The sequence below is a fragment of the Ursus arctos genome, unplaced genomic scaffold (genome assembly GCF_023065955.2).
Source record: "Ursus arctos isolate Adak ecotype North America unplaced genomic scaffold, UrsArc2.0 scaffold_10, whole genome shotgun sequence".
NCBI lineage: Eukaryota > Metazoa > Chordata > Mammalia > Carnivora > Ursidae > Ursus > Ursus arctos.
The window spans coordinates 66,872,012-66,892,848 of record NW_026622764.1 but is presented as its reverse complement, the minus strand read 5'-3'; the positions used below and the strand labels follow the sequence as shown (position 1 = coordinate 66,892,848).

The following is a 20,837-nucleotide window of genomic DNA, read 5'->3' as shown; positions in this document are numbered from 1 at the left end:
CTGTCAAATAAATAAATAAAATCTTTAAAAAAAAAAAAAAAAGAACAATGAGGTCTGCTTATCGGCCATTTATGCAACAGGCTCTCAAAGGTTAAGCGTCGATAGAACTCTTTCAGGAGTATTCTGTTACACTGGCCCATCTCTTTAAAGGGGGCTTTAGCTGCCTAAATAGAACCATCATTCACTTTCTGGATTCCTGACTCATTTCACACCTTTAATCAAATAACCATTTCATCTGAGGCAGCGTCAAAGCCTTTGAAAGAGCCATCATACAGGGTTAGTTCAGGCTGCCTCTGCTGGCTTCAGCTAAGCAATGAACACCTATAAGCACAATTAAGATCCTGACTTTTTTAGGTAGATGGGAAAGGGAAAGCTCCAAGCATCTGCGAGAAACCGTATTTGAAAAAGAAAGATTAATGAGACATTTTAGAGGCCATTAAAAAAAAAAAACTGTTATGCACATATACAGTCAGATTTTATTCTTAAAAAAAGTCATTGTGAGTGCGGATACTCGAGTGCCAGCTAACCAGTGTTTTACTTCTTACTAATTAAGTAGTTAAGACAAAGATTCCTGTAGAAATACTACAGGAAAATAAGAAAAACAATTCCTAGAATTACCTAACATTCTTTCCCAGAGAGCCTAAGAGCCTAACATTCTTTCCCAAGGACACGTGCTCTTGAACATCTCACCCCCTCAATATTCTTAGGGGTGGGTAAGATTATATAATTTATTAGCCATGTGGATCTGGAAAACATAATGTCTCTGGGCCTCAGTTCCCTCGCCTGTAAAATTGTTATAATAAATAAAAATAAAGTATATCTAATAAAAAAAGAAAAATTGTTAGAATTAGAGAATCTATCTTACGGATTGAGAGGATTGAATGTGAAAATGTAGGTAGTAAATATTCAGTAAATGGTTGCTATTGGAGGAGATCATTAATATTCTTTCCATTTCTTTGACGAAGAAATTCTAGCATCTGTGTTAGAGAAATCTGAAATGGAATGCAGGTTTTCTGTCTCTCAGCTCAGAATGCCATAGAGTTTACCTTGCTAACTTTGGATTTCCCTGGAAAATGCTATCGAATAGCACAAAACATCGAGCCAGAAGATTGCCAAGGTGTTCAGGCATAGAGCAGGCTGTAGACAAAATACCTGGCAGCAGGCTGGAGCTCATCATTTTGTCGTCTTGACATAGAAGTTCATAAATTATTTCCCAAAAAGGGGCGCCTGGGTGGCTCAGTCGTTAAGCGTCTGCCTTCGGCTCAGAGCGTGATCCCGGCGTTCTGGGATCGAGCCCCACATCAGGCTCCTCCTCTGGGAGCCTGCTTCTTCCTCTCCCACTCCCCCTGCTTGTGTTCCCTCTCTTGCTGGCTGTCTATCTCTGTCAAATAAATGAATAAAATCCTTAAAAAAATTATTTCCCAAAGAAGACAAATAATTTAGATTAGCAGATATAAAGCTGAGAACTGGAGATAATGGGAACAGGTGAAAGATAGATAGATGGTCAAACTTTTATTTTTACTTCACTAGAGAAAAGGTTTTGATGAAAACCTCACTATTGTAATACTTGCCATAATTTGCATTTATCATATAGCTCAAATAAGGGTTTTATCTGTGAACCTTCAAAAAGACTTCAGTTTAAAATCAACTGTCAGTCAGGCCCCCGAGCACAGACCCCAAAAATAGTGTCATGGCAACTGCCCCCGCCTCTTTTGCTCTCCTTAGACTGAAAATGTCTTCTGTGAGGGATTGATTTTGTTTATCTTCATCCCTGCTGCCTGTAGTAAAGGGTTTTGATTTTAATAGTCGTTTACAAAACATAGTTTAACTGTTTAGAGAGGGTATTTTGCCATAGAAATCTCCAGAACAGGAAATCAAAATCGAGCCCACAAATATGTATTGAGCCAAAATTATAACACTGGGATGAAAACCAGTAATACAAAGCATAGGCCAGTACCTCGTTCTAGTTCACCACGTGGCTAAGAAACAGAACGGCCCGGGGCGATTTTGAGGTCAGAAGCAAAGTGAGAAAAGCACTTGATTTAGAATTGAATGGATGTATTTGCTGGCAAACTTGGTGTGGATAATAACGAATTTCAAATGCTGACCTTTTTCCTCCATAGAGAACTGGTAGAAGAACTTCATCCGTTAATGAAAGAAGCCCTGGAACGAAGACCAGAGGTACAACTTTTAATTTAAATACTTACTGCCTCAGTTTATTTGGACAGTGGTGTAAATTTAGATCATACTTAATGGTTTCCCCTAAAAAAAAAAAATACAAACACCCAGCATACTTTTAACAGTGAATCTTAATATTTTAACTTTTGTTATTTTTATTACTGCTCAGTATTTGAGTATTTAGTATAGTACCGTTCCTATTTTAAAAGATTTGCTCTAAATTCATGAAGGCAAAACAACCTAGATAGTCCTATGTATGTAAAAATGTTGCATTCTTTTGCAGGAGGTTTGAGTTGATTGAATTTTGGTGTTTAGCTAGTTTACTTATTTTTTATAAGGAGCTAGATGGTCAAGAACATTATTTGTTTCATCTGACCTAGGAAGCATTTTCTTCAGTATTATCTTCCCTGAAGGGAACTCTGAAAAGGACAAACTTATAATGTAGCAGGATAAAAAAAAAAAAAAAAAAACCAGTAAAGAGTAAGACCGAAGAAGAAGCTTCCCATGTAATAGATAAGATATAAGAAGTAGCAGAATTTTAGCAATGTGACTGCGTGACCAGAACTGGTGGGATTCTTCGTGTCCACTGTCCCTTTCAGCTGTTTCAGTGACTCCGTCTTCCAGTAGATGCTGGGAGCAGCTAGGAAATGAGGCTGCTTAGTTCTCAACATGCTCCCTTGTAAATATTTATTGACCCACTTAGGATCTGTTTTTTTAATATCCCGTAATAGCAAGCATTTTCTCTAAGGATCTGGAAGAAAGAAAAATACCCTTGTCTTTTACGTTTAGGAAATTGAAAATAGCTAGATGATGCTTTTCTTTAATACAGTTTCCCAAAGCAAAGTTAATATTGTTTTGCCCATGTGCATAACTGGTATTACCTCTTTCTACACAGAACAAAAAACGCCGAGAACGGCGGGACTTGTTAAGGCTACAACTACTTCGAATTTTTGAGCTTCTGGCTGATGCAGGTGTCATAAGTGACAGGTGGGGTGAAAATTTGAATGAGTTCATCTCTCCTCACCAAACTGGCCTTTTTGTCTCTCTTTCTTCCTATTTATCTTTCCTTCCTTCCTTCCTTCCTTCCTTCCTTCCTTCCTTCCTTCCTTCTTCTTTTCCTTCCCTTCCCCTCCCCTCCTCTCCCTTCCCCTCCCTTCCCCTCCCCTCCCTTCCCCTTCCTTTCCTTTCCTTTCCTTTCCTTTCCTTTCCTTTCCTTCTTTCCTAAATATGTTACCTTTAACTTTAACTCAGAAAAGCCCAAAAAAGCTTGTTGCTTGTTGTTGTATTTTCATATTTATTTACACTGCCCATGGGTCAAGAACAAATTTAGTGTGCGAGCTCTGACAGTGAATCTTACTTTCTGTGAAGTATGTACCACTCTGACATAAAGACTAATCATCTGAAAGCTTCATCTTTTTTTTTTTTTTTTTTTAATTCTAGCACAAATGGAGCCTTAGAACGGGATACTTTAGCTCTTGGAGCTTTGTTCTTAGAATATGTGGACCTGACCCGCATGCTCCTAGAAGCTGAAAATGACAAAGAAGTAGAAATTCTTAAAGATATCCGGGCACATTTTAGTGCAATGGTTGCCAACTTGATTCAGTGCGTCCCAGGTACAGCGATGCGTCACTGGGAAGTCCCTTCGTGCTTGAAAATCCCTTTGTGTTCCTCACCACTGTGAGGAACTTCTTTCCTCTTTCATCCTGCTGGGCTGTATGCAGGTCTGGGTCGGGGTCGTTCATTTAGTTTGAATTACTTGGGAATACACGTGAGAACAGATTGTGGTCATTCAGCACAGAGTTGGAAAGGCAGCAAAAGGCGTTAAATTTGGCTTTATGCTTATCCCATTATTTCTATTCTTTGTTTGGGTTCCCATCTGAAAATGAATCTGTGCCATTTCCAGAGGGAGGAAGTAATTCAGAGGCTTCGTTTCTTCCTTCTCCCTGTGCTCTTCTGTGAACATGTGATCCAGCCCCACAGTATTCCTCCTCTTGACTATCCAAGCAACACCTTCTATAGAATTCTATTCACCTTAGTAAATTATATTATTGAGAGGTGGTTTTTTTCCCCACAGAGCAAATGGGTATGAAACCTTTTCATCACATAATAGCACAGAGAGTAAAAATAGCTGGCCAGGGTGGTGTAAAAATTAATCGCTGTAATTAACAGTGTTGGCATAATTACAAAAGGCCGCACTTCAACTGTTTCTACTTTTTCATTATTTTGATGTTGCAAAACCTTCTTACCAATCCTTCTCCTCTTGGATGACCCTAAGTTAAGATTCGAGTGGACTTCTTCAGTTAGTTTACAATATACTTAGTTTACATTATACTTCACAGAAGTTCTAAAGGTGGGCAGCAGCTGAGTGGGACGTGTTGCCGTTTTCCTAGACACTGATTAGAAAGCAGTGTCTGTGACCCCACTTTTTCTCTCTGCTTCCCACTCTGGACAAGGTGCCGTCGACTGCAGCTCGAGGAGAACATTCTACATTTAGGGAGAAAATTAGGTTTGCCTTCTTAAATGCTGGTTTCATTACCTAAAGAAAACTTGAGTTAGGAAATAAAATTACTCCTTTTCTCAAAATGTAGGAATCACGTATGATAATGACATAACTGTATTCACTATACTTTTCAGTCTCGGAGACTCTAACTCTGTGTTTGTCTCTCTAGTTCACCACCGAAGATTTCTGTTTCCCCAGCAAAGCCTGAGGCATCATCTTTTCATCTTATTTAGCCAGTGGGCAGGACCCTTCAGCATCATGTTTACCCCCCTGGATCGCTACAGTGATAGAAATCATCAGATCACAAGATATCAGTATTGTGCATTAAAGGTAGGGCACCTTTGTCTCAGGGAATGACTTTTGTTATTACCTCTTCTTAAGTAACAACCTTTCCTTAATAACAACCTTTCCTTAAACTGACAACCACGTCCCTCTCCTTAAATAACAACCTTTCCTTAAACTGACAACCATGCCTTCAATATGGTTAAAGTAACTAGTATGATGAAATATACATGCACATGCAGCGAACACACACACCTGTAAATACATAAGCTGAGTTTTTTAAATTCCAAGGCATACGCCCATCAACATGGATAGATGGCTGTGCTTAAATATGTAAATATTCCAGTTGGGCTCTCAGTTTCAAAATACAAAACTTTTCCCAGTTCTTACTTTTATCTAGTGCATGAGAACCACGCGGTTTTGCTTATTTACCCTGTAAGTAGCTGCCTTGTCAGTGGACTCTTGCCTCAATGAAGCTGATTTAAACCATGGCCCTTGTAAGCTTGTCGGCCTACCGATTACAAAGTGAATCGGGATCGCCCCTTCTCTTGCATTCCCTTGCTTCCTCCCCTCCTCCAAGTCACTAAAGTGTATAGTCTTAATTTTTTTTTCTTTAAGAATCATAATTATTTATTTCCATGTTTTCCATGGTTTGCCAACTTAGTACATTAGTCAAATATTTGTCATCAAACCAACCTTGAAAAACTGTGTTTACCTTATAAGCAGAACTTATTCACTTGAAATCACTGAAGGTAAGTTTTAAATACTGTGAAATGGTTATTTGGCTATGGGTGTCTTACTCTTTCATCATAAAGATTTGTTACCATAATTTTATGTCCATGAAGTTAAATTTATGGCTTTTAATTCTTATTTAAAAATCCAAAATTGGGCATCTGGTGCTTCTTATTGGATTTAGTAAGGAATACTTGAATATCTTGTGAAAGTAACTGCTTTCGAAGACCGTCATCATTCACAGATCTAGTGGTTATGTTTTAGGGAGTCAGTTGCGTGTTATTAGATCATTACAGGTTTCATTCCCGTGTTGGGTGTTTTGTTATCAGGCAATGTCAGCAGTGTTGTGCTGTGGCCCCGTGTTTGACAACGTGGGCCTTTCCCCGGATGGCTACCTGTACAAGTGGCTTGACAACATTCTGGCTTGTCAAGATTTACGAGTAAGTATTAGCCAAAAATACATGGTTTTTGTATTCTGCCTCGATCGGGTTACTAAAGTGCATGAGCCTTGTTCACAGCACGGTCTTCACACATCAGCCACGGAAGTGTAGGTTTTTGTGTTGCACACATTTACACTGTGATGCATCAAGATAAAAAACACAATGTATTTACCAAAGTCAACCATCAGCTGGGCTGGAAAGCAAGTCTCCATGAAGGTGATATGACTGAAATGACACAGACTATTTTCTCTACTCACAGTGACAATAAGCTAGTAATCAATGAGAAGAAGATAATTAAGAGAGACTCTGGACTCTGGGAACCAAACTGAGGGTTACTGAAGGGAGAGGTGGGGAGAGGGGGTAACCGGGTGATGGGTATTAAGGAGGGCACGTGTGGTGATGAGCACTGGGGGTTATGCGCAACTAATGAACCGTTGAACACTGCATCAAAAACTAATGATGTACTATATGCTGGCTATTTGAACATAATAATAAAAATTAATTAATTTTAAAAAAAGAAATGCTCCTCCAGATAACTAGTGAGTCAAAGAAAAAATAAGAACAGAAAATGAAAATTATTTTTACCTGAAGAATAACAAAAATACTACATACTGAACTTGTGGGCTATAAATAAAGCCTTGCTTAGAATGAAATGTATAGCCTTAAGTATATGTATTAGAAAGAAAAAAGGTTCATTATCAATGACCCAAGCATCCATCTCAAGAAGTTATAAAAAGAATAGCATGTCAAACTGAAAAAAAGTATAATGAAGGGAATAATAGAGATGAAATCTGAAGTTAATGAAAAAGAAAAAATTAATAGAAATGATAATTTAATCCAAAAGTTGAATTTGTTAAGATTAATAAAATTAATTCATGGCAAGTCTGATCAAGAAGGAAGACACATGTCACCAACATCAGATATATAAAGGGGACATCCCTACAAATGGTAGATATTAAAAATAAATGAAAACATATGAACATATTTGTACCAATAAACCTGAAAATTTAGGTAAAATGGACAAATTCCTAGAAAAACACAACCCAAGAAGAAAAGAAAATCTGAATAGTGATATAAGGAATAAAGAACTTTTATCTGTAATTAAAAGTCTTCCTACAAGGAAAATTTTAGGACCAGATGGCTTTACTGATGAATTTAACATTTGAGGAACAAATTGCATCAATGTTATACAAAATCCTTAAAGAGAAAACAGCTCTAGAGAAATACATCCCAACATATTCTATGAGACCAGCATAACCTTGTTACTAACACCTGCCAAGGATTTACAGGGGAAAAAATTAAAAGGCAATTTTATTAAGGAGCATAGATACAAAAATGTAAATAAAATATAAGGAAATTGAATTTAATGATATATAAAAAATGATTCATCATGATCAAGTTGGCATTATACAAGAACTTCAAGATTGGTTTGATATTCAAATATCCATCAATTCATTAGTGTGTTAATTATATTAGAGTCTCAAGAAGAAAATATATGATCATCTCAATAGATGCAGAAAAAGCATTTAATGAAATTCTACATTTATTTATGAGAAAAACTCCTAACAAAACTAAGCATAAAAAAGAACATTCTTAGTTTGATAAAGGGTGTCTAAAAAAAGAAACCTATTATAAACGTCAGACTTAATGTAAATATTGAAAGTGTTCCCTGAGATTAGAGTGACCAAAGATGCTTGCTTTCACTTCTATCGACATTATACTGAAGATCCTAGTCAAAGCATTGGGAAAGAAAAAATAAGAGGAGTGAAAAAGAAGAAATTAGATTATAGATATAAATGTGAAAACTAAAACAACAACAACTGAGGTTTCTAGAAAATAATACAAGAATACAGAAAGATATCTTAATCCCTTGGGTCTAAGCAAAGTTTTTTAAACAGGATGCAAAAATTACTAATTGTAAAGAAAGACCAATTAATAACTTCACCAAAAGATGCCACTAAGAGTGTGAACAGGCTGCCACGGAGTGAAAGATGTTTGCAAGATAAAACCAGCACTTCTCATCTTAACAGTATATTAAGGATCCCTTCAGATAAAGGATATCCTTAACAGTATATTAAGGATCCCTTCAGATAAATAAGATAGAGATATTCATAGCAAAATGAGCAAGTGACTTAAGCAATTTACGAAAGAGGTTATTTCAATGGCCAATAAACATAAGAAACGGTTCTCAAGCTCGTGAGTAATCAGAGATGCAGACTCACCACAGGAGATACTACTTCAAACCCACCAGAATGGTGAAGATTGAAAAGATGGACAATGTCGAGGAGGAAATAGAGCAACAGGAACTCTCATACAAGGCTACAGAGAGTAGAAATCCAAATAACCACCTTGGAAAACTGATTGGCATTATCTGCTAAGGTTGAACATAGTAACCCTATGACCCAGCAATTGTACTCAGATATGTATTTCATAAACTATATATCCAGTATGTACAACATAAGACACATACACAGTTGTTCGACACGGTGTTATGGAGTCAAACGCTGGAAACAACGCAGGCGTTCATCAGTATAGAATGAATACATTGTGAAATAACCATATATCAGAACACAATGGTGACAATGAGTGAATGTGGATGACTCTCAGACATGAGTTGCGTGAAAGAGAACAGACACAAAAATATATGCTATGTAATTCCATTGCATAGAGGTCAAAACAGCCCAAATGAAGCAATGGTGGTGGAAGTGAGACTAGTGGTTCCTTTGGAAAAGGAGAGAGAGGCTAGTGATTGGACAGTGCATAAGGCTGGCTGGCTTCAGTGGTGCTGGTAAGGCGGTGTTCACAATGGTGTGTTCAGTTACAGTAACTCATCAATTGTGAATTATAGACTATCTTACACGACAGTATAAAGTTTCTAAAGCTCAATAAAAAATTGCTGATTTTCTTTCGAGTCGCACTAACTTTTTAATGAAATGTTATTTTTAAGTCCTTTGTAATAGTATCGTTAGCTTTTATCTGCTGCTAATTACGTAAGCCTGTGGGGAACTAGGCTGATGATGTTTGGCCATCCAACTAGAATATTGCTCCCATCTTAGCCTACATCCTGTTGTTAAAAAAAAAAAAAAAAAAAAGCAGCCAGAATCTTTCCTTCTCCACCTGGTCGCAACTGGCAAGAGATGGAAACAGAAGGAGACAGAAAAATGTTACTCTGTGAAGGGAAGATGGCCTCCAGGCACCAGGCTTCTCCTGGACAAATGTGACCATCCGGTATTGACAGTAGCCTCAAGAACTGTCAATAAAGGATCCTATTCTATCTGGTGCGATGATCATTTCATATGAGAGTCTCTGATTAAGAAGAGTGTACTGGCACTATATTTCTTTTTAAAACATTGCCAGCTAAGCTTAGTAATTAAGCCCCATAAATATATTCTGATTTTTTTTCCTCAAAAGACTTGCATGCATAAAGGCATATACGTACAAATATACATAAATTTGTATATTTAATTTTTAGCTAAATACATGTATTGTTCAAAAATATTTTAAATGCAGTAAGGAAACATTGCCAACAAAGTCTTCATTACCTTTTCATAATCAAAAATCCAGAATAAGTGAACCCTCTATATGACAGATGTACAGAGTCTGATTTAGTTTATACATACATTTTAATTTTCAGTTGCAACTTTGCATCCTCTTAAAGGAGAATATGTGGAATAAAAATGAAGTTGAAGGGACACCTGACTCAGTCAGCAGAGCACGCAACCCTTGATCCTGGGGTTTGTGAGTTTGAGCCCCACGTGGGGTGTGGAGATTACTTAAAAATAAAATCTTAAAAAAAAATAAGATGAATACTCTGTCACCACTTTCCTTTTACCCAGTTTGTATTGACTGAGCAGGATTTTGTGTCTTTCCCTGGAATAACCTTTCATTAAACATGAATAATTGCCTTTCTCCTTGTATTCAGGTTCACCAGCTTGGCTGTGAAGTCGTCGTCTTGCTGTTGGAACTTAATCCCGACCAGATTAATCTTTTTAATTGGGCAATTGACCGATGCTACACAGGTTCCTACCAGCTCGCGTCTGGCTGCTTCAAAGCCATCGCAACTGTGTGTGGAAGCAGGTATGAACTCTTGTGAGTGAAAGGTGCTAGTCAAGGGCAAGTACAGCGAAGGTTGCTCTTCATGATACGAATATGTGAGGCCTGACTGTTTTCCAATTATCCAAGCAGAGTAAATTCTAAAGAAATACACAATGGCCAATATTTCCCCAGCAGATAGACCACTCCCTGTAAGTCTGCAGCTACAATGATTTTTCTCATTCTCCAGTAGAGTGATTTGTACTGATAGTACCCTTCTGATTAATTGCCTGGAAATTCACAGAGACATATGAGAGCAGGATTTAAAAATGATAAAGAAGGTACATGAAAAGAATTAAAGGAGTTTCTAGAAATGTTTGTGACAGGTGTAAACTGTAAGCCCATTAGCCATCCTGAGACCAAACTAAACCCAGGAAGCAACCTAAGAATGTTACATCTCTCTATTAAAAAAAAAAAAAAAGTAATGGGTGCCTGTGTGGCTCAGTCGGTTAAGCATCTGCCTTCAGCTCAGGTCATGATCCCAGGGTCCTGAGATCGAGACCCGCGTCGGACTTCCTGGTCAGTAGGGAGTCTGCTTCCGCCTCTACACTTCTCCACTGCTCGTGGGCTCCCCCTCTCTCTCTCCCTCTCCCCCTTTACTCTCAAATAAATAAAATCTTTTTAAAAAAAAATGTAAAAGGGGGTGCCTGGGTAGCTCCGCCAGTTAAGCGTCTGACTCTTGATCTCAGCTCAGGTCTTGATCTCAGGGTTGTGAGTTCCAGCCCCGCGTTGGACTCCATGCTGAGCATGGAGCCTACTTAAAAAAAAAAAAAAAATTTTTAAATGTTACATCTCTCTTGCCCGAAACTTCAGAAAGGAAGAAAAGAAAAGAAAATGTGACCGGGGTTCCGTGGATTACACTTGTAAAACCACCCCCTCTAGTTATGTAAATTAATCCCTCAGCAAAGTCATTCAGCGCTGTAATTTATTGAGTGAAATAATTTCACTGTTTCACTGAAATAATTTCATCGCCAAAATGAAAGGCTTAATGAAGACCACGAAGTGTGTAAGCTATTTCCAAGAAAGAGCTCGCGCATTGGCAACTGAGAGAAGGCAGCACAAGTTTATTTTTGAAAAGACTCATATAGACTATTGATTTTCCTTTTTAATTAAATGTTGAATTTTAAACAGCTATCTTGAGCTACGGGTTGAAGGGAATAAAGTGAATTAGCTTTAAATTCTGGTCTATTACAACCTATTCTGTTCTAAATTAATAAGAACAGAATATTAGAAGAGGTCTACTCTCAATAAACCTAAAATGAACATGCTATTTCAAGAGAGGGGCTTCTCTTTAAAATGTTTGGCTTTCATTTTTAAAGATAGTAGATAACATTTCACATCTAAAGCTTACATTTTCTATAATCTTAATAGCAGAATGTTTATTATACATTTTAATCTCAGTAAAAGTTACAGCAGATATAATATAACCTGTCCAGTTTGCCATCATTTTATTTCATGATGTTAACGTTATGAAATAATAGTTATACCTGTAGAATATTACCAAGATAGCATTTTTTTTTTGCAAAAATCTCTTTCTCCAGAGTTTGTTTTTATTTTCAGGTATTTTGATATGTTAAAAATAAATCTGTTCACATGACTCTCCGATTTTGAAAATGTATTTAGAATACGACTTGGACCATAGATCTCTTTGACAAAAATTAAAACAGTGGACGTTTCCTGCCTTTGCTGCCTCTCTCCCAGTGAGCTCTAAGTGAACTGTCCTAGTCAAATTTATTTCATTGCGTGGCTATCTCACAAAATATTGCACTGCATTCCTCTGAGTGAATCTGGGTATTTTTCCTTAGGGAGCACAAATAAATGTCTAGGAATTTAGCAATATAGTCTCAATTTCAGTAATATCTCCAGTCACAAAAATATTAAGTCATAAAACTCCCCATATTTAGATTTTTTTAAGGTATCATTCCAAACTATTCTGCTTTCTTAGACAAATACTGCATATCAACTTACGTTCACAACCCTATCCTGTAGGAAGGTTCGAGGGCCAGGCATCGACACGGCCGCAACCTGTCCGCCAAGACAGTAGCCAGCCCTTCTGTCATTTGTCACCTCAGGGCATGTTCAGAATTTAAGATTTCAGCTGTGGCTTAAATTTGCTCTCTCTCCTCATAAAATCTCAGTCTGCGTCGCCTAGATAAGCCTGCAGATTTGTTCGAACAATCTTTGCACTTACATTTTCAGTACTTTTTTGAAAGCAATTCTCGTGTTTTAGCTTTTGCTTTGTTTTCCACAAGTTTGCTCCTAAAAACACCTAAATACCTTATGTTATGAAGTCATATGTCCCTAAAGAGTCATACCTAAACTGGGTCATATTTTAACTTTCTCAAACAAATTATCTGTACAGTAACTCCTACGAGTCATATTCTAAAGTGAAGAATCTTTCTTATAAAAAATTATCTCCTCCTTTTCAAATAGAAATGAGCATATACCAGATTTATTTTTATAAGAATATGACAGTTTATAACCAGACTCATTTAATAAGGAACCATTTACAATTGAGTATAAAATACATAAAAAATTGATCATTTTTTTAAAGGGCTTCTGAATAAAATTTTCTACTTTTGGTTTTAGAAGAAGAAATTAACCATTTTTGCATAGTTTACTATATCAATCCCTATATTCATCAGCTGACAATGAAAAAAATAGTGCTCTATGTTCTTTTTTTGTTTCTTTTATTTCTATAGGGGACTCGTGTGTGTGTGTTGTGAACTTACTGGAATCTAGTCAAAACTGAAACTATAACTATAACTATGATATATCCAATGATATTGAGAAATCTGGTCAGTGTGGATCTTGAATAGGACCAGGAGAAATGAGGGTAGAAGTAGAAAGTGATGGTAGAATTGGTAATATTTAATTTTGAAGAATTTCTTATAAAATATGTCTTATGTTTGATTAAAAGCTATTAAATGCAGCTCGGTACTATAATTTAGCAGAAAAGGAAAGAGCTCACCTGTCAGGCAGCATTAATTCAAATAACTATTTGACTTCTGTGTGTGTTCTTATTAACTTCCCCTCAACTCCAAATTATATCAGTACAGAATAGATAAAGAAATTGAGAAAGAGATTAAATGAATTTCCAACCTTCTAAATCAAGGTAGATAGTATGCCTTATATTAAAAGTGTAGGCCATTTTGAATTAGTGGCTCAACTCAACAGAATTCTCTTCATATTTAATTAACTACTTGAGAGTTCTATTGTTTTTACTCTTACCCTCCAACATACTACTACAGTGTATTTAATAAGTGCTTTAGAATTATATATAAGGTCAAAGTTTTAATTTCTATTTCGTTGGGTTTGTTTTTGGAGGTGGTTTTTGTTGCCATTGCTGTTTGTATTTCTGTTTTGCCTTAAGCTCACTTCTCATAATCTTTCCTAATTTAAATCAGGCCGAGCAAACTCGAATTATTAAAAGTAGATGTCCCACATGTCTTAAGGAAATATCATCTATCTGTTACCAAGGAAGACAAGGGAAGCTTATGATTCATGAATCCCAATCACACTCCCTAGCTGGTGACGCATAACCTCATTTGGTTTGGTCAGTCAGCTGGAGTATTTCGGGAGAGTACAGAGTTTAGGAATCTGGGCTCAGGAAACGTGCTGTCTTGAGTTTGAATTTAGCTCTGCCTCTAATCAAGCTACGTGCTCCTAAGCAAGTTACTTCCTCATTTGTAAAATGGGCACGCTAGTACGATTAGGTTAAAGATTAAATTAAACCAGTCTTTCCTTTTAGTATGGTACATGCAAGCCTCAGGAATTGCCACCATGTATAGAAATGCATGCAGATATTTACTACCGTGTTTTAAAACAAGGAAAAACAACCTCAAGTCTGTTAATAGGGGAATGAGTAAATAAATGATGGCATTTCTAATCAAGTCCTTAAAAATAGATCTGTATATCTGAGCATGAGAGATATCTGTGAAATATGAACCCAATTTCTTGAACTAAGGCCTAGCACACAGTAGGCATTCTGTAAACCCTGCTATTATTCAAGAGCCATTAGAAGCAGAAAGCTATGATGTAATCCCTTCTACAACTCATGAAATTTGTGTCTCTCCAGAACCCCTCAAAATTACCCTGAGCTTTGTCATTTCATTCTGTATAAGCCAGAGATAGTGGGTATTTCCCAGATTCCTCAAAATCTCCTCTCTTCTAGACTGAAGGGGAAAAAAAAAAAGTTTTATTTTTTGTTTGCTTTCTGAATTACACCTGCCTTTTGTATTTATTTTATGATTTGATTTTTATTCTGAATGATCAGAGCTGTCTTTATCTTTTACCCTTCCACTGCCTGCATTGAATAATTTAATCCTGAAAGGTGTAAGATTTTGTTTCTAAGCCTATTTTAAACACCTAAGTACAGATGTTTAATTTGTACTCCTTCACTCATTTGAGATCTAATTCTTTGCTTCTCTGGGATTCTTTCATTTTCTGTATTTGTGTTGTTATTTCTTTCAATGTTGTTCTCCATAAAGTCTCATAGTTCAGTCCTAAGCAGCTAATTGAATGCGCTAATTACATACTCCAGTGCACGGCCCTGCGCAGGGGGAGGCTTTGTCTTCCCTTTCCCTGCCTTTAAAACCCTAATGATCCAGCAGTATTTGCCAGTGTCCTTTTCTTTTTCTTCCAGTTTTTATTTAAATTCCAGTTAGTGTTCTTTTATATAAAAATGCATATGTGTTAGATCTCTGTCTTAGAGACAGCAGTGTAGGTAAGACATCTCTGCTACTGTGGAGCTCCCGGAGTGTCCTTTCTACTTTCCCAGTCCATTCCAGATACTGCAGTTTGTTAGAACTCCAAGTTAGACCAGCTCTGAAATGTACTATTGCGGGCTGTCCAGGAGGCCAATAGCACTGTGGATCAGTTAATTCTTTGGAGTCAGACTTATCCAGGATGCAGTCTAGGCTCCACTGCTTGTACATGAACCTGGTCAAGTACTTAATGTCTCTAAGCCTCTAAGCTTGTTGGGAAGATCAACTAACAAATCTAGGTAAAGGCCTTGGCAGAATAGCCCCACAAAATAGGCAGGTCATAATACAAATATTACCCATCATTCTTCATTATCCTCACCACCAGCATGTAGGAGGCTTTCCCCAATTTCTCATCTGACAAATCAACCTCATGCTTTTTTGTTCATTTAAAAATAAAAGTTCTAGGGATTCCTGGGTGGCTCAGTCAGTTAAACATCTGCCTTTGGCTCCGGTCATGATCCCAGGGTGCTGGGGTCAAGTCCCATGTTGGGCTCCTTGCTCAGCAGGGAGCCTGCATCTCCTTCTGCCTACTGCGCTCTCTCTCTCTCCGACAAATAAATAAACAAAATCTTTTTTTTTTTTTTTAAGATTTTATGTGTATATTTGACAGAGAGAGAGACAGATAGCGAGAGAGGGAACACAAGCAGGGGGAGTGGGAGAGGAAGAAGCTGGCTCCCAGCGGAGCAGGGAGCCTGATGCGGGGCTCGATCTCAGGACTCTGAGATCAGACCCTGAGCCAAAGGCAGACACTTAACTACCGAGCTACCCAGCGCCCCTAAATAACTAAAATCTTTAAAAAATAATATAATAGAATAAAATAAAATAAAAGTTCTAGAAAAGTAATCGTTTTGGAGTGTAAATTAGTAAGCCATTTTGGAGAGCAATATGTCAATATCTACCAAAATTTTAAATGCGCCCTTTGACCCTGCATGACCTCTTCTAGAAATAAATTCTAAAGAAATAACATTTGGTGTTATAACAGTGAAAAACATTGTAACTATGAAAAAAATGGAAATAACCTTTAAATGTCTGTTAATGCAGGTCAAAGGCTGGATTTCTCAGGAAACAGACTCCGGGGTGGAGATTTGAGTGCAGGATGTTAATTAGGGAATGCCCTTGAAGTCAACATCTATGGGGAAGTGAAGGAAGTAGGACTGGGCAGAGGAAAAGAGACCTCAACCAATCCCACAGGGGCTGCTGCTGGGTATGGGCATGACCTTGACCTAGGCAAATTTCTTTGGCTGAAGACAATTCCCAAAGAGGGATTCAGCCAGAGATCTCAGCCTCCAACACTAGTTGGAGGATTGAGTGCCTCAGTCCTGAAAGGGGGATCCAGGTGGCACATCTTCAGAATAGATCTTCTGGCCCTATGTGTTGCTTGAATCTTTTTTTTTTAAGTTGTATTCATGTATTACTAGTAAGATAAAAAAATTAAATTTGATTAATATCAAAAATAAAAGTGAAATCCTTTTTTGTATATTTAATCAATGCTCACTATAATCTCTTATTAAACTTATGTAAGATGGGCATGTATTCATAGTAGTAGTATGCCTTTCTAGAAGGGTGATTGTTCAAAAACAGAACTTCTTAGACAATTGTAATTATATTATAGAATCAAAAAAGGAACCCATAAGAAAACAATTAATGGTTTTTTTTTTTTTCACCTCCAAGCCATCTTCTGCTTTCTGAAGTTTGCCTCAAAATAAATATCAGTCACACACTACCTATGGACCATTCCCTAATTGTTTATCTCACCAAGAGTTTTCTATTTATGACCTCATTTCCACTAGAAGAAAAAAACATACAGTAAAAAAATTATCTTTGAGGAGTATTATATAGCAAGAAAAGAAAATGAATTTAAGCTCCATATTCCATTTGATGGTATTGCTAGTTGCCACATAACCTTTTGGCTGGGTCCCTATGCCCGCCACCCCCAGCTTCCATCCCATGCATGCATTCCATTACCAGATCCTGCTGATTTTATCTCCTTAGTGTTTTTCCTCTCTTATCCCCTCCTTTCTGTCTCTAGTATTCCTGCCCTAAGTCAAACCCTCATCACAACAGTTCCCAATATTGCCCCCCCCCCACAAATCCCTTCTCTGCAGGGCACTCAGAGTGCTTCTTCAAAAACGATGTCATTCCCTCACTCCCCTACTGCAAATCCTGTGGAATCTCCGTAACTTTTAGGATGAAGTCCATAAGCTGGTTATCTTCTGAACCCACCTATCACCCTAGTCCCACCTTCTCTTCCTCTACTAATACTTCCATTCAGTCTGCTACACAGAGATTCCTTCCTTTACAGAGGGATCTCGCTGTTTCATTCTTTTCATCTTTCTCAATGCAGCTGTCTCTGCTTTGAACGCTCCCCTCATGTTACCCTTTCCACGGCCTGGCTAATGTCTCCTGGTTCTGCAAATCTCATTTTGCTTGTTTCCCCTTGGAAAAGCATTCTGTCACCCCAAGTGTGGTGTAGGTGTCCCTCATCGGGATTCGGTAGCATGCTGTGGCTACTCTCATCCTGACCAGATCATATAGGTTCTCTCCCTCACCATGCAGTAAGTCTCCCGCAGACGAAGGGACCAGCCTTACTAACTTAGTATCATCAGTATTGTGCAGTTGTTGCTGGTATACGTTTGGTGCTTACTACGTTTAGATGGATTGAATGAAAATACTAAATCAGTGAGCTACTGAGAAATGTAAACATATCAACTTCTGTTCTCTCCGTTTTTATTTGGTTTTCATTAAAATCTATTTACATTGGGACACCTGGGTGGCTCAGTTGGTTAAGCGTCTGCCTTTGGCTCAGGTCATGATCCCAGGGTCCTGGGATGGAGCCCCTCATCCACTTCGGCCTCCTTGCTCAGCGGGGACCTGCTTCTCCCTCTTATTCTCCCTCTGTTCTCTCCCTCTCTCTCTCTCTCAAATAAATAAATAAATAAATAAATCTATAAAAAAATAAAAATAGGGGCGCCTGGATGGATCATTTGGTTAAGTGTCTGCCTTCGCCTCGGGTCATGATCTCAGGATCCTGGGATCGAGTCCCACATCTGGCTGCCTGCTCAGTGGGGAGCCTGCTGCTCCCCCTGCTTGTACTCTCTGTCTCTGACAAATAAAAAATAAAATCTTTAAAAAAATAAAAATAAAGAAAAACATAAAAGAAAATCTATGTATATTAGATAAATTTCCCATTTATCCCGTTGCAACAATATTCAATTTTAAACAAAAATAGAGCTATTTCTCTTCTTCTAAAAACCAGAGAAATAATGGGGGAGGGGGCAATGGCCAAATGGACATGAAAATGTCATTAGTAAGTATGACTGAGGTCAGTTGCCATCGAGAATTTTAAGAGGTAATGATTTATCAAGATGACTAACCAGGCTGTCTTAAAACTATGCTGTTTAGGTTTTGGTTTTTTTGTGTTTTATTTTAGGAACTATCCCTTCGACATAGTGACATTGTTGAACCTTGTTCTGTTCAAGGCCTCTGACACCAACAGAGAGATTTATGAAATCTCCATGCAGCTCATGCAGGCACGTACCATTGACTTACACAGAAACTTCAGAGAGAGGGTGGTTGATACCCGGACGGCTGCTTATTCCTGTCTATCACCGGTGGGGGTGTAGAGGAGTGAGAAGACAGTTACCTAACCTTCTCTAAACACAGGAACTGATGCTTTACCTTTAATACTATATTAAAATATGCATTCATTACTTTTGTTACTATGAAACTTGATGAAACATAAATCCTCCTGAGACAGCCAGCCGATGTTTTTCATACCATTTCTCACTTTCCTACCTCTCTATAGATCCTTGAAGCCAAGCTTTTCGTGTACTCGAAGAAAGTAGCTGAACAGAGACCTGGCAGTATTCTCTACGGAACACATGGCCCGTTGCCGCCCCTGTACAGCGTGTCACTAGCGCTCCTGTCATGTGAACTGGCCAGGATGTACCCCGAGCTCACCCTCCCACTCTTCTCAGGTACCATGCAGGGATATGCGTGATCATTTCTGCATAAAGTAACCTTATTTTATTTTATTTTACTTTATTTTATTTTATTTTATTTTATTTTTTACAAGAGAACAAATCTACATTTTTACTTATTTACTTTTCAGCAAGTTTAAATCCTTGAGGGGTACAATGTCACATGGATTCTGTGTCCAACGGCTTTAGCAGGAAGGTTGCTTCAGAATTTGGCACAAACCATGCGGCTGTTTCCATGAGCCAGAGTTACCTTTCCCTAGATTACTCTGGTTTTATTTGGTTTTGCCACTAGGAGTCACTGTGCTGTTCTCTCCTTTGTACACGTAAGAGTATCTCTTGCCTAGATAGAATTCAGTTTCACCTCAAGCGTAAGCGTCTTCAATTGGGAGAAGAGCTGTGTATTCGTTCTTGTTCCAGAGACCCCTGTTATACACACCAAAAATGGAAGATGACCTTGGACCATAGCCTTCCAGATACATTTGTTATTTTAGGAGTCCTGTTAAAAGCAGGCTTCCACAGGCTGGTGGAAAGAGAACAGGGAGACCGTAACCGTCCTTTTTCAAGTCTAGTGTCATTTGAGTCAAAATAATTGATGCTAAATTGGTAGATCGCAATTGCTTTGGACTAACTTCACTTACATATCTAAGGCAATTCTGGAATATATTTAAATATAAAAAGTGTGTTTATCTAAAATAGCATATGTTTATCTAAAATAAACATAGGACAAATGCAGAGAGGCTTAGATTAGTCATAATCCTTCTACCACCCTATGTGAGTAAGATTTCCCAAATAAATTAAATATGCGTGCTGTAACTTTTAGTACATATAATTGCTGCAAACTGTTTTTGGTGGTGATGGTGATGGTGTTGTGTACCTTGTATGTTGCTACATACATAGATTGTTGAGAGTTTGGGTTTTTAGCACATTTTTACAAGTAGTCTTTGTGAGTAATTTTTGTGAAAACCCACGTTTAAATAATTACGTTGGTCGATTAACTTCCTGCCTAAGGAGCACCTTGCCAAGAGGCTGATTTTGATCTCTCGGTTGGTCCTCTTTTTCCATCTATGTTACCAGGGCCTTCGTCCATATCCTCATCAGTCCCCCACCCCACCCCTGTCCCAACATCCCCTGCCTGCAGTCCTCAAGCCTGCAATCTACCCACTATTCAAAACCAAATATGTGCAGCACTTCTCCACTCAAACTTCTCTGCTCAGCTGTCCTAAAAATAACTGCTGATAATAACAGTTTCCATCCATTGAATGGTCTATACTAGGCACTTTATGTACACTTCATTTATCATTTGATTTCTGCAACCCCCAAGTAGTGGTTAGAAATGAGGCTCTGGACTTGACGGCCTGGGTTCTTCTCTGGCCCTGCCATTCGCTGGCTGTTTGACCTTGGGCAAGTCATGGAACCTCTAAATTCCGTGTCCTTATCTGCAGTAGTAACTACCTTAGAGCGTGCAAGGATCAAAACAGGCTGATAAACCCAAGCAGTTAGCCCAGTGCTGGCGTGGAATTACCACCACCACCACCACCGTGATCACCCTTGCTATTTTACAGATGAGACACTAAGTCTTAGAGACATTAAATAATAGGAACTTGTTCACCGATTTAAACACAAACAAACAAACAAAAACCTTCTCTTCCAAGCTTGCTTTCCCCCTCTCCTCCCAGAAACTTCTACTCCCATCTCACTTGATCTTTTACATGCCAGGCCCTTTTGTCCATCCTTGTTTCCGTGCATGCTATTCCTTTTGCCAGAAATGGCCCTTCCATCCTTCTCCCTAATTCCAGTCTTCCTTAAGACCTAACTGAAAATCTGGGGCACCTAGGTGGCTCAGTCAATTAAGCATCTAGCTCTTGGT

General features: G+C 38.1%; 1 protein-coding gene across 6 annotated transcripts in view; it reads left to right on the top strand.

Moving 5' to 3' along the window:
- FRY (FRY microtubule binding protein) overlaps positions 1 to 20,837 on the top strand; it is a 429,999-nt gene that overhangs the window by 320,564 nt on the left and 88,598 nt on the right. For all 6 annotated transcript variants that reach the window (XM_048215644.2, XM_048215641.2, XM_048215639.2 and 3 more), the window contains 8 exons: positions 2,124 to 2,181; positions 3,074 to 3,165; positions 3,619 to 3,791; positions 4,848 to 5,008; positions 6,022 to 6,132; positions 10,055 to 10,209; positions 18,421 to 18,520; positions 18,796 to 18,967. In XM_048215644.2, coding sequence (XP_048071601.2) covers positions 2,124 to 2,181; positions 3,074 to 3,165; positions 3,619 to 3,791; positions 4,848 to 5,008; positions 6,022 to 6,132; positions 10,055 to 10,209; positions 18,421 to 18,520; positions 18,796 to 18,967 — 1,022 coding nt within the window. The remainder of the gene's footprint in view (positions 1 to 2,123; positions 2,182 to 3,073; positions 3,166 to 3,618; positions 3,792 to 4,847; positions 5,009 to 6,021; positions 6,133 to 10,054; positions 10,210 to 18,420; positions 18,521 to 18,795; positions 18,968 to 20,837) is intronic.